At 35.6% G+C, this 13768-nt stretch overlaps 2 protein-coding genes across 3 annotated transcripts; one reads left to right on the plus strand and one right to left on the minus strand.

Moving 5' to 3' along the window:
- The first annotated feature begins 663 nt into the window (after positions 1-663).
- On the plus strand, positions 664-3746 carry LOC110782650 (protein trichome birefringence-like 40). 2 transcript variants are annotated; one of them, XM_021986838.2, is made up of 4 exons: positions 664-1221; positions 1976-2159; positions 2849-3033; positions 3142-3746. In XM_021986838.2, exons 1-4 carry the CDS (start codon positions 728-730, stop codon positions 3611-3613), a joined length of 1335 nt encoding a protein of 444 aa, XP_021842530.1. In that variant the 5' UTR covers positions 664-727; the 3' UTR covers positions 3614-3746. The 2 variants fall into 2 exon arrangements, with proteins under 2 accessions (XP_021842530.1, XP_021842531.1); XM_021986839.2 differs by having other exon boundaries at positions 3154-3746.
- Positions 3624-8913, minus strand: LOC110782651 (uncharacterized). The gene is made up of 6 exons (XM_021986841.2): positions 8677-8913; positions 6875-7046; positions 5895-6606; positions 5572-5664; positions 4182-4354; positions 3624-3998 (listed from the first exon to the last, which is right to left on the minus strand). Exons 2-6 carry the CDS (start codon positions 6968-6970, stop codon positions 3852-3854), a joined length of 1221 nt encoding a protein of 406 aa, XP_021842533.1. The 5' UTR covers positions 6971-7046; positions 8677-8913; the 3' UTR covers positions 3624-3851.
- Between the last annotated feature and the right edge of the window lie 4855 nt (positions 8914-13768).

The following is a 13768-nucleotide window of genomic DNA, read 5'->3' on the forward strand; positions in this document are numbered from 1 at the left end:
AAAAACAGCCGATAATAAAAAGCGATGCACTTATTAAAAATAACGAAAATACTTTCTCTTTTCCAGTCTGAGTAGAGTAATAGTGAGATAAGTAGAACTACGGCATACCATAAAAATGGTCTTCCTTTTTTTCTAATATTAGTTATTGGACCATGGCTATTGGACCACGCGCTAGCGTGTGCAATCTCCCAAGGGATGTAAAATCGGTTAGTGAAAGTTAATTTGTTTAAGTTGTATAGAAAAGACCATGGAAAACGAAATATAAGAATCACAAGTATATAAAAGGAAGGTAAGTGTATCTCTTAAATAAGTATTTCCTCCGTCCCTTAATACTCGCACCGGTTTGACCGGTGCAGAGTTTAAGACATTTAAATTGACTTATTAATTTAATGGGTATAAGTTGATAGTGGAGTATTTTTTAATATAGTTAGTGGGAAATGTGTAAGAGGCGGAGAGTGGTGAGTGGGGGTGTGAATTTTTAAATGATTTTTTTGTAGAGAATAAGGGTGTAGGTGGGGTTAGTAAGTAAGTGTGAGAAATAATATAATATAGGTATAAATTTCCATTTATAAAAGTGGTGCAAGTATTAAGGGACGGCCCAAAAAGAAAAGCGGAGTAAGTATTAAGGGACGGAGGGAGTACAGAAGGAGGACTTTTTAATCTATCATGCAATAAAATGAACAACTTTTTGCTGGACCAGCTTCGAATTAATTAAAGCTCCAAAACCATGAAATTGAGTTCCGCCATTAACAGCAAATGCAAATCTATGAGAATAGGGACCATATTTTGCTGCATAATCCTCTTATTTCTTTACCAAAATAACCAAAATCTAAAGATCTCAGCTACAAAAAACACAATTATAGTGTTCACCCCATTAAACCAAACAAAAAAATCACCAATTTCTAGCATGATTTTGGCCCCTCCAAAACCATCTATCTTATCCACATTTACTCCACCACCACCATATTTGAATCCAATTAACCGTGTCAGGGTGGCGAACCCGAATGTTAGTGTATATAAACCCGGAAAAGATAATGTCGGTGAAAACAAGAAATGTGATATGTTTGATGGGAAATGGGTTTACAAGCCGGAAGAATTTGGTAAGTATGATCACATTAAGTGTCCATTCATTGAGGAGAAGATGAGCTGCCGAAAGAATGGCCGGCCGGATTTGGACTATGAGAAGTGGAGATGGGAACCTAATCATTGCCACATTCCATTGTAAGATTTTTTTTATTTTCACTATTTTTTTTAGACCTGATCAAACGGCGGGCTGGTTCGGGTTCGGGCCGGGCTTGGACATAAAAAGTCAGCCCGTATGTTGGGCCAAAATTTTGTGCCCAAACCAGCTATTTTCGGGCCTAAAATACCGGGCTTTTCAGGCCATTTTCGGGCGGGCCAAATTTATAACTAAAAAGTGTATTTTTGTGTTTCCCAAACCCGCCCCAAAAAATAAAAAATTCGCGATGGGCCGGGCCGGAAAATTCTGCCCAAACCCGTAAAAAATTCGGGCGGGGCCGGGCTAGTCTTGATCAGGTCTAATTTTTTTGTTTTATTATTGCTTGGAATTTTATTTGTTTGGACTTTTTTTAACTGCAATGATTTTAGCTTAATCATTAATGATACGTAGTATGGTTCATAATCAAATTTGTCTTGAGAATAAGACTACAACTAATTTTTTGTATGAGATTAAAGTTGTGGTCGTCTCATTAAATATTACTTCCTCAATTCTTATTTACATGACACAGAGGGAATATAATTACATGAATAAACATATGCAATGCATATCTTTTATAATTACTTGGTACTAAACAACAAAATATCCCCGATATGTCTCAAGTTCGAATATCCATGATCTCTATTTGTAATTTATATTACCTCGTGGTCGTGGCTCATTCGCGCAAAAAAACAAAAAGCAACTCGTATGCGTTTATCTGAATTGAATTATTGAAGTTGATTATGTGTTTATTGCTAGGTTTAATGGAAGAGAAATGTTAAAGAGGCTTAGAAACAAGAGGGTGATAATAGTCGGCGATTCACTGAACAGAAATATGTGGGAATCTCTATCTTGCCTTTTGTACACATCAGTACCTCGCTCTAGAAGGATGAGAATTCAAGTTCATTCTAAATTTCGTGACTACAAGGTGCTCAAAGCAAAGGTATGCAAAGAGTCAAGAATGAATATGTAACATTCATTTAAAAAGTGTAATGATTTTGCAACATCTTAACTGTGTGTCGAAATAGATTTGCGATTAGACAAATTTGCTAAAAAGGACTTTTTATAACCGAAATTTTGCGAGAAAGGACCTTATATAATTTTTTTTGTGAAATCACACCTTAATGTAAAAAAATGTTGCGAGAAAGGACCTTATATAATTTTTTTTTTGTGAAATCACACCTTAATGTAATTTTTTTTTTGCGAAAGACAACCAAAAGTAAGTTTCCGGCATTGACTGAGTTTTTCCGGCCATTGATTTGCACGTGAAAAGCACGTGTGGCTTTATTTTGCTAACCACACCCAATTTTCCTCCAAAATTCTAAGCTTTAAAACCTAAAGTTGAAAAAAAAAAATCGAAATAAAATCAAGTTTGAAAATTCTAGACTCGACAAAATCAGTGTCTTTAGCCAACTTAAGCCACACGTGTTGTTTACGTGCAAGTCAATGGTTGAAAAAGCTTAGTCAATGCCGGAAACTTCCCTTAGGTCCTTTCTCGCAAAAAAAATTTACATTAAAGTGTGATTTCACAAAAAAAAAATATAAGATCCTTTCTCGCAAAATTTGTGTTATAAAAGGTCCTTTTTGACAAACTTGCCTTCCAATTATTACTTATGTTACTTTATTTTGAAGGACTATAACACCACAGTGGAGTTTCATTGGAGTCCACTCCTAATCAAATTCGACGAAAATCATAAAAGTGGAAAGAAAGTTTTGGTGTTGGATAAGCTTTCATCGAATTCTAAGCTGTGGAAAGGGGCTGATGTTATGGTATTCAACTCAGGACATTGGTGGACTCACAAAGGAAAATTCAGAACGTAAATCCTTCTTTCAATCTGCACATCATGCTACCTAAAACTTCAATTTCGTACTTGTTTAACAAATATATTTAGTAGCATTTATTTGTCCATAAATTTCAATTCCAGAAAATCATGCAGGTGGGATTTATTCCAATACAAAGGACAATTAATGGAGAAGATGGCCACACACCGTGCATATGATAAGGGCATGAAAACTTGGGCAAAATGGATCCAAGAAAACGTAGACCCGGTGAAAACAACCGTCTTCTTTAGGAGCATTTCAACAAACCACAATGTTGGCAAGGGTTGGTGCTACAACTCCACCCGCCCCGTCACGGACGAGTTATACGAAAATGCCTTCCCCAAATTAATGGCTAATGTTATAGAAAGCTTGATAACTAAGATGAACAAACCAAAGGTGAACTACTTGAACATCACTAAGCTTTCTAAATATAGGAATGATGCACATCCTTCCATTTATAGGAACAAAAAGTGGAAGATTTTTCCTACACAATATGCTGATTGTAGTCATTGGTGCCTTCCTGGATTGCCAGATACTTGGAATCGATTATTGTATGCTTCTCTGTTTTTTACTTAATTGATAACAATTCAGATGCAATGTATCATGTATGTTATAAATACGCTTAAGTCATCGTAAGTAAAAATAACAGTATAATTGAGACTATCATACTTTTAGTATAATTCAATGGCCACAGCTTTTGTTTCATAAATATCCATACCTTGATAGCAGAACACTGCAATTGTTGACATTATTATTAATTTGAACACCACCGCAATCCTTTAGAAAAGGGGCGATCATCATCAATTTGACAGTCCTAAAGAAGTTCCCAATCTGATTCAAAGGACTCTGAAGTAGACAACAACTTGTTTCTACTTTGCTCTTCGTACCAAATAGCAATTTGCTCTTGATCTCGCTTGCTTTTTGACCATCTCTTTGGGGAGAACACATCTTGGATTTTCTTCTGGAGAAAAGGAGAGGAGAAACATGATGCAGATTTGCAATTATCTAAATTACTGTTATTAACAAACACTCAGATATACTGTTGTCAATTACAAAGTTTTCATCTTTGAATCATACTGTTGCCTCTTTATCTAATTGTAAGGTTTTGGGGGAGACTCTGAAGAGGGGCTTAGAATTGAGTTACCTTATAAGATTTTTGTACGTGTCCAACGTCTGATTTAAAAGAATGATCATTTTTCTCCACCAGAACACAAGATTCACCAAGCTTGACCTCAGTCACCTGTTTACTGACGACAACTTCTTGTTTATCAGCATAACGTCTTTTGAATTCATAGGCAACTACAGGAATTAATGGTCCTGCAGGATACAGTCAATATCAGGTTAAATATATTAAATAAACTCAACTCAACTAAATTTTACTTCTACTGGGAAGCAACAGCGGAATAAACTACTCTAGGATACAGCACAGTGAGAACGCAAAATGTCAAAATGAAACAACACATACCAAACAATCTAATCTGTTTAAAGAAAAATAGTACAATATCAAATGGAAACTACATACAGGTTGTTCTCGCCCTTCTCGGCCATCATGCATCTGCTGTTAGCATCTCAAAATTCTTGTTCCAATTTCCTTCTTTTTTTAACAAGAGAATTGGACAAAATACTTTTTATAAAAAACTTTCATGAGTAATGTCCAAGCTACCTTACTTCCTTCTTCTAGCATACGTCAGGACTCAGGAAGCAAGGGGAATTGGACAGTTCCTACTTTCTACATCCTAGTTTAGTCCAAAACTTACAGTCAATGCTAGCCAATTTTACCTATTTCTAGTGGCCAACAATGTTTCCTCTATATCCAATCCTTTCACAAAAGTTTTTTTTGAAGAGAGGCAACAGCTATGATATTTGGTCTAGCTGATCACAAGCCAGGAGCCCAGGACTCTTGATCCAGGACCGCCATAACATAGTAAATTAGTAAATTCATCTCATAGAAGAAACTGCACCCACAACGCCCCCCTCCTTCCCCAGTACCCCCTCTCCCCAAAATAATCAACAGAGAGTATACTACAACAACACAGCATTGGTATAAAAACCTCCCGAAAAACCTAATTATGTTTGCAATATACAAATAGCAGAGACAAACAAAGAAGCGTGCACAATTGATGCAGAAGTACCAGATGCCCAGAACGTAGCTGGAGCTGGACTTCAAAAGCCCCTAAAGCTCAGATAAACTAAACCACCGATCCATCCGCTAAAAGTACAGAGATTCATCCATGCTTTTCCCCATTGTAGTCTCCCTCTCCCTGTCTCCCTACCTACCCCTTCCCTTCCCTTCCCTCCCCCCCCCCCCCCCCCCCCCCCCAAGCTTCTCTCTGCCAAATTTTAGTCCCTCTGCTATAAGTTCAGAGATTCATCCATGGTTTGTCACATTATAGTCTCCCTCTCCCTTATCTGCAAATCATCGATTTCACTGAAGAGGATCTGCTCATGCTAAAAATGACAGATACACACTACAGTCTATTTTTTCTGACATATTATATTATACTATGAATTTATAAACAGTCAGGGCCCATTACCTCTATCATCCATAGGGAGCTCCTTGTCAGCTTCTAAGGAATTCTTCGCATTGCTGGTGACCGCGGTGCTCTCATCAGCCTTCACTAACGACGCTGACAATATAGTAGCAGAGATATAATTAGGCTATATTTTAGGAATTGGAAAAAAGTATAATCCAGTATATAGACCCCAAGGCAGCTATCACACTCTGACTGGGCTAGGGGAGTTTTCATTCTACTCAACTATACCACTTGTGTCCAGAGGTCATGTTGTATACCAACAGTCACAAATGGGTGCTTATATATACAGAAAACCAGTTCATGTAACAAAGAAAGAAACTTACTGTCTAAGTTAGGTGACAAGATCCCACCAGCCAACAACCTTGTCTTCTTTTCTTTGACAGCATTTCCGACTTCATGGCTATCTGTCATCTCCCAGGAGGTTCCTACATCATCTTCATTGACACTTACTTCAGAAGCTTCCTTTGAAATGACATTCCTATGTACAGATGAAGGTTCATCACTTTCGTCATGGGGTGCAATAAATGTGACTTCATCAGAATTATTTGTTACAGTGGCATTTATTCTTGGAAAATTAGAGAGACACTTGTTCTGAGAATCTTTTGTACTGTCCAGATTTTCTGCCACATATGTAGATTGATTTGATATAGCCTGTGAAGTGCCATGGCTCTCATAGCTTACTTTAGTACCCTTATCTCCAGCAGAGTTATTGTATGTTGGTTTACATGGCTTAATTACACTGCAGATTGCGGAATCACAAGACACATATTTTATACTGTCATCACAAGCAGCACCGCAATTAAAATCTTTGACCGTTTTCTCAGATGCAACATCAACAAGATTAGTTGTACCGTCTACTTTTGGGTTCGTACATATTTTACCATCACCATCGGGGACAACACTCAAAACGGTGTCCCCAGATTTTACTGAATTCAATGATGATGGATGCTGCAAATCTTGCATGACATCTGCATAGAATTTCTGAACAGTTACTCCAACAGTCCGCACCTGATTCTCGACATATTTGGGAGTATCCTGTCCAGCAGAAGGGAAATTTCAGTTTTCCAAAAACAAAACTTTAAGACATAGATGGATAGAAGAGAGAGGAAGGTAGGACAAAGTCCAACAGAGAGATCTTGTAAAATCCAGATTTAAATTTTTGTTTTTGAATTGATCAAAAGGCAAGAGAACCCTTTTTTTTGTTGGTCTCTTCCTCAATAACAGATTAAAAGATTGATGAGCACTACCAAGCGCGAAAACTTTACATAACAATAAAAATCAAAATTTGGATCTTGAAAAGTACCTCACAAATAACTTCCTCCACTTCGGCACACATGGCCTCAAACTTTTGATACAATTCACCAACCCAAGATCCACCTTTGAGATTCATCATGGTCATAAGTGATCAACAATCACCTTACAATTGTTATTATAAGGTTTATCTTTATCGGTCTCTGACTGTGCTATACTTTCATCTGCAAATAAATAACAAGTTATTATGAAACTTTACTCATTAAGTATGCTGATGATAGAGATGGAGATGGAGATGTAGAAAATAAAAACATGGATAATCAACACTTCAGGCGAAAGCCTGAATGTTTCGGTCAATAAGCTTGAGCAGGACAAAGGCAAGGCTAGATCGCCTTAATGCTGTATTCTGCTTTGATTATCAGAAACTGTTTACTTAACAACTATTTCAAGTAATGGAAAAACCAAAGAAAAACGAAGATGCTCAAATTACGAAATCTGGGATCACTGATGATTTCAACAGTCTAACAGCAAGAGATATAATTTCCTCTCGGATTCTTACTTTCACAGTTTACACCTAACCTATTCTACAGAGCTGTGACACTAGGTCGAGATCAATTTATGGAAAATATGCTGATATCTCTTCCAATCACAACATAGTGGATTATTTCCTCCTTAATTCCTTCCCGCAACCCTCCTTTTTTGTCCTGTATCTGCCCTTCCTTCTTCTTTCTCTTTAATTTCCTATACTTAGTACGGAGTATTACTTTTCTCTAAATCCATATTCGCATTAAAAATCCTTTCTCATATCTTTCTAATCAACTTTCAGGCCTCCTTTTCTCCACTTTCCCTATGGGAGACATTGACAAATATACAACCTGAGCCAAAGGAAGATGGAATGGAAATCTGAAACTTCCCAATTCCCATCGACCAGAGAAGGCACTGTAAGCAGTAATGAGAATTATCCCATCATCAACTAAAAAATCCTTACGATAATGGTTTTGACACAGAACAGTCATGTCAAAACCATTAGAGCTCCAACCAGTCAATACCCTTGATTGGCAAATAAACATATCAAAGGGTATGTTCGTAAATAAATTATCAAAATATACAATCTACATATTTAAGTGTACAATATCTTTTTTTATTAAAATTATTTTCTTTTATTTTTAATTTTTTTAAATATCAAATATGTTGTACATTGCAATTTCTAGATTGTATATTTGTTTATTGTAATTACGAAAATGCGGGATTGTTTTGAAATTTCTCAAACCATTATGCCCAACACATTAAAACACATTCAACCCCATCAATAATTTTGTTCGCTTAATAGACCAAGCTAAGAGAGGTTTAAAACTTTTCAATAGTCACAAACTCAAGTCCATAAAACCTCCCCCCTCCCCACTATTGCAGACTACAATGTTGAAGTCGAAAGGAAGGTCGGAAATCATATAATCGCAATCAACACATATAACCAGTAGAAGTTTAAAACCTCATACATTATCCATAAAGTAGCTAACCAATTATCCAAAAACATAAAAACAAAAACAGATACCCATAAACGTGCCAATCACAATCAATTATATCCGCAAAGCAAACAATTGAGAAATTTTCAAAACAAAACAGAATTGTACTGTATACTCTATTATATGATCACCAATTACCTTATTCATCATAAACTTCCATTAATCAAACAAAATTAGCACATGACAAATTCCCAATTTTGGAAAAGAACAAAATTGATCAACACCCAAAACCCTTAGAAATATTGCTCATTATGTAAAACCCAGAAATTTGAAAATTTTAAATAAATTATATGATGATCAAACACAATATTAAAGCTTAAGGGGTTCATACCTGCTTGAAAACAAAGCGTCGAGAAAATCAATAATTATGATAAACCCAATACGGAACTAATTCAAAGGAGCAAAACCCAGAAAAGAAACGAGGATAGAGAAAAAGAAAAGGGTGAATTTTTAAGAATAAGTACAACAAAATTAAGGTTTAACGAATAATTAAGAGCAAAAAAGTGACGGAAAATATATAGGGGGAGAAAAAGCAAATAAGTGATTTGTTTGTTGAGTAGGGGAACGGCAAAAGGAAAACATAGAGTTGAAACTTTACCTTAATTTTCTCGACTCCAAGTCTCCTACACGTGTGCAAATTATTGCTCGTGTGTGTAACCTAGGGTAACTGGGAGGATGTAGAGAATCCAAGCAAAATGTCAATAAAAACTTTGGAGTAGTTATTACTTACTCTCTCCGTTACTTTTTATTCTTTATATTTGGTACATTGCGCACGTTTTAATGATTAATTAATATGCATTAAGATTCTTCTATTTTTTATTTAAATAAGGCACAATATGTTTATTTATAATGTTTTCACTTTTATCAAAATTTTGATATTAGGAAAATGAGAAAATTTTAATTTCCCTATGGAAAAGTGTGATACACTAAATGATTCAATGAATTTAATTGGTTTAATAATAATTTGACATAAATTTAATTTGATAGAATACTAAAGCATTTATGTGATAATATAAAAGGAAATGTAAATAATATTTTAGGACACCAAAAAAGGAAAATGTAAAGAACAAAAATAAACGGAGGGAGTAATATTCACCAAAAAAAATAATGTATAATTAATTAATGTAATTATAAATATATATATTTTTTTATTTTGTTGAATTATTCAATTAACCTAGTATTTATCCAATATAGTTTAAATGCTTTTTTTTTTACAGAGGTGTCAATTCGGACAAACAGATTGGGTTTGGGTCGGATTTATCGGTTAGGGTTGAAACATTTCGTTTGGATTTCGGGTCAATTGAAAAAATAATGGTTCGGTTCCGATTCGGGTTGGTTGACACGGGTTCATATCGGGTTAGATTCATGTCGGGTCGGGTTAATATCGGGTCAGGGTATAATCGGGTCGGGTCATATTGGACCAGGTTGTAAACGGGTTATAGTCGGATCATGTCGGGTCGGATTCATAACGAGTCGGGTTATAGTCGGGTCGGGTCGGATTATAGTCGGGTCAGGTCGGTTCGGGTTGGAAGACATCGGGTTGTAAACTGGGTTAGACGGGTTGTAACAGGTTCATATCATATCGGGTCGGGTTAATATCGGGTCATGTTCATATCGGGTCGGGTTCATGTCGGGTCAGGTCAATCCGGATACAAATTATATTGATGTCTTAAATTAGGAGACAATGGCGGTAACTAAATATTAAAAGTGTTAACAATTTAAGAACATTAGAGTTAGTGAGTAGGTAACTAACTTTTAAAAGTGTTAACAATTTAAGAACAGTAGAGTTAGTGAGTATATACTATATAGTATATGACTTAGTTATCTCTAATGACTAATAGAACTTATCACTTCGTATTCATGAAACATTTATAATTTATGAATCAATACTAATAACGTAGTAATCAATAATCAATAATGATGAATCAATATGTAATGAATTTGTAAAGTTTGTAAATATAAGTATAAGTTTATCATATATTCATATTGGTTTAAACAACAACGAGACTAACTTTTTCAACAACGAAACGAGACAAACAAGTTCAATTGTTAATGAATTAAGTCGATTCAGTTAAAACACCATAGTTTTTCGATTAGTTCGTTGGTTATAACTTATAATAAGATTGTAACGTATTGAAGTAAATCAATTTAGTGTAGTAATCGATTAATCAGTTGTATATGAGTCAATAAAAGAGTGCAAGACTAATAAAATAATACAAATTCATAAGTTTTATAACATTGTCAACAATTAACAAATATAACATTCTACATTTGATTACTCTAATAAGCTAATAACTGATGAATTGATGAGCATAACTAGTTTAAACTAAAACCCTACACTAACTATAACTATATAAGGATATAAATGTATAACAACATAATTGTGTAATTATATAAGTATATAACTTTGTGAGATTATTAGTTTACAACTATCTAATTCTATATAATTTTATGAGATTATAGATCGGTTTACATCTATCTAATTTTACAAGACTATAATTATACAGTAATATAGCTCCATTGGAAATACATCTGATAAAACACAATATGTTAAATAAGTTTAGATGATAACATGTTTGGCTACTTACTCGGATGATAAACAATTGTACGAATACGCGGTTGAACAACGTACATTGAATTATATCTTTTGTTATAAACGGGTTGGATTAAATGGGTTGTAAACAGGTTGTTGGTTGTAAACGGCTCGGGTTGAAACAGTTCGGATAATAAATGGTCTGTGTTGAAGTAGTTCGGATTGTAAACGGTTCGGGTTGAAACAATTCGGGTTGGAAACGGTCCGGGTTGTAAACGGGTTTTCCCGGGTTGAAACGGCTCGGATTGAAACAAATTGGGTCATTAATGGTTTTCGAATCCATTCAGTTCGGGTAGAAACGGTTCGGGTTGCCACATGGCGGTTTGTTATCGGGTTTCAAGTCTTAATCGGGTCAATATTTCGAGATGGGTTCGGGTTGAATATTATCGGATCGGATCGGGTTCCGGGGTTCCAAGACACGGGTTATTAACGATTCGGGTTCTTAACGATCGGATTAACCCAACAGATTCAACGATTCGGGTTGAGAATTGACAGCTCTATTTGTTGTGTTTAGTTAATTGTTGGGGCGGGCAATTAGGCATATATCTAGCTAGGTTAGGACTTATTCTTGGGAAAATGACTACTCCGTACTGAAATTTTATTATTCATAACTACAGTTTTCGTTGATTGAATAAAAGGAGAGGAATAATATAATCTTTATGATAACTTCAAAAACAATATAAAGAAAAAAAAATGACTAAGCATATCAAGGATGTAAATTGACATATCTTTGAGCAAAATTCTTTGAGTTTTTCTGAAAGGATATTAAAAATAGGATATTTTCATAATAACTGTTGTGGGAATTTTTAGGTTGCGTACGTTCGAATCCCCTTACCCCGTTTCTTGCGGGACTTTTTTTGAGGCAATGGGGTAATGATAATAATTGATGACTGTTGTGGGAATTTTTCCAATAGATGATGACGAGCAGGTATTCGATTCCACGTAGCGCCTAGTCCGAGTTTCGACTGGTAACGTCACCTGCAAAATAAGAACATTCCCGTAGGAATATTTCCTCCGATGCCTAAGTAAGATTAGGGTTTTTAATAGAGAGAAGAAATGCTTAATGTAGAGAGAGAAAAGAGAGAGATTAATGTCATGAATAGTGATGTATTCAATGCCTTGAAACTTGTGTCCCCTTTTCTTGGAAAGGGATGTATTTATACTATTTGGCTCTTTAGGGGAAACCCTAAGAGAAAAGTATCTGATTGGTTGGTTTATAATGAGAAGACATGTGTCCTTGTCAAGACGTTCCTTTCTTGGTTCATGGGCCATAAAGAATAAAACACTCATTACCTAATATTTTAGTCATTAAGAGAAAGTTATAGTTACCATGTGGCTTAATTACATGTCTGAGCAATGCCACGTGGCGGGTCTTGATTGGGCCACGTAGGTCGGGTGAAATTACCCACATCATTTGCCCCTCAAGAAGGGTAATAGTGTAAAATCATCATTATTGCTCATTCTTGACCGTTTGATTCCCATGCATGATTTCCGGTGCATTTTTAGTGGGCCATGTGGTCACTTTTGTCCTTGTTTCCCTTCCCTATATATAGAGGGGGTAAAAAGTTTTTCACTTTTACGTTTTTTACTTCCCCATCTTTAGAGAGAAATTTCTAGAGAGAAATATGTGTTTCCCTAGGTTTGCAGTCAACAAGGAGGACGAAGGCCCTTCTCACAGCCGTTCGGTTCATTTTTCCGCCTCCCAGTTTCGTAGTCATCTGCTCCAGCATTTTTCAAGGTAAACCCTCATGCTTTATGTTTGAACTTACTCTTTAATTTATACTTTTCTTGTCCGCGCTCAGTCGGCATTTTTTTTTATCAACTTAGTGTCGTCAGTTATATTGACGGTACCTCGGTTCTTGGGCCGTAAGGTTGGAACTTCTGAATATGGTGGTCAACTATGTTAAGCAACCATATCCAGAAGTTCCAATCTTACGGCCTGAGAACCGAGGTACAGTCAATATAACTGACGGCACTAAGTTGATAAAAACAAAAATGTCGACTGAGGGCTGACAAGAAGTACTCGCAAGGACTAAGAAATACCACATGCAATTGTTCTTTCCCTCTCTATACATTACTCTCTTCATCTATCCTCTCTCATTACTGCTCCTTTCTCTCTCTTTCTTGTATCTTTCTCTCATTAGTAGCTCGGCTTTAGTTCAGAGCAAAGGCCACATGAAGTTCGCCGTTCAGAGCAAAGGCCACATGAAGTTCGCCTCTATGCCCTCTAAATTAGAGGCTCTAATCAGCCCTCCACCTCCTTAATTCCAAGAGTGTGTTGAAGAGGTATTATTACTAGGGGTGCAAATGAGCCGATCCGGTCAATAAACTACTCAGGTTCGGGCTCGTTTAAAGCTCCTTCATGTTCGTTTATTTATTAAACGAGCCGAGCTTGAACAACTTTTGAAGCTCGCTTAATAAACGAGCTTGAACATGAACATAGGTATGCTCGTTCATTTAAGTTCATGAACAACTCGTTCATTTATGTTCATGAACACCTCGTTCATTTATGTTCGTGTACAAGTTCGTCTAGTTATGTTATGTATCATATTTTACCATATTTACGTTTTTCAAATATAAATAAAAATCATGTTTTTGACTTTTGAAATCTATAGTAGAATAAGAATATTTTGAAATAAAATAAATTGCTAAATTAGTGCTTTTTGACTCTTTCTAAATTATTGGTTTGTTTATCAAATAAAGTAATGTACTTTAATCTTTATTATTAGATATGATTATAATTTGTTAGATTTTCAAGTGGTTATACTCTAAAGCTCGTTTAAGAAAGCTCGTTCATGAAAAAGCTCGTTTATAAACTCGGCTCGATTAA

Source organism: Spinacia oleracea, chromosome 4 (genome assembly GCF_020520425.1).
Source record: "Spinacia oleracea cultivar Varoflay chromosome 4, BTI_SOV_V1, whole genome shotgun sequence".
NCBI classification, from domain to species: Eukaryota; Viridiplantae; Streptophyta; class Magnoliopsida; order Caryophyllales; family Amaranthaceae; genus Spinacia; species Spinacia oleracea.

Bases quoted from the DNA above. Each gene is read 5' to 3' on its own strand.
- LOC110782651 (XM_021986841.2), bottom strand. From the start codon at position 6,970: ATGACCATGATGAATCTCAAAGGTGGATCTTGGGTTGGTGAATTGTAT. The intron at 4,355-5,571 runs GTAATGGGCCCT...TGTATCCTGCAG, and splicing joins GCTCCCTATGGATGATAGAG to GACCATTAATTCCTGTAGTT. The intron at 3,999-4,181 runs GTAACTCAATTC...CCTTTTCTCCAG, and splicing joins ACGTACAAAAATCTTATAAG to AAGAAAATCCAAGATGTGTT.
- LOC110782650 (XM_021986838.2), top strand. From the start codon at position 728: ATGAAATTGAGTTCCGCCATTAACAGCAAATGCAAATCTATGAGAATA. The intron at 1,222-1,975 runs GTAAGATTTTTT...GTTTATTGCTAG, and splicing joins AATCATTGCCACATTCCATT to GTTTAATGGAAGAGAAATGT. The intron at 3,034-3,141 runs GTAAATCCTTCT...TTTCAATTCCAG, and splicing joins CACAAAGGAAAATTCAGAAC to AAAATCATGCAGGTGGGATT.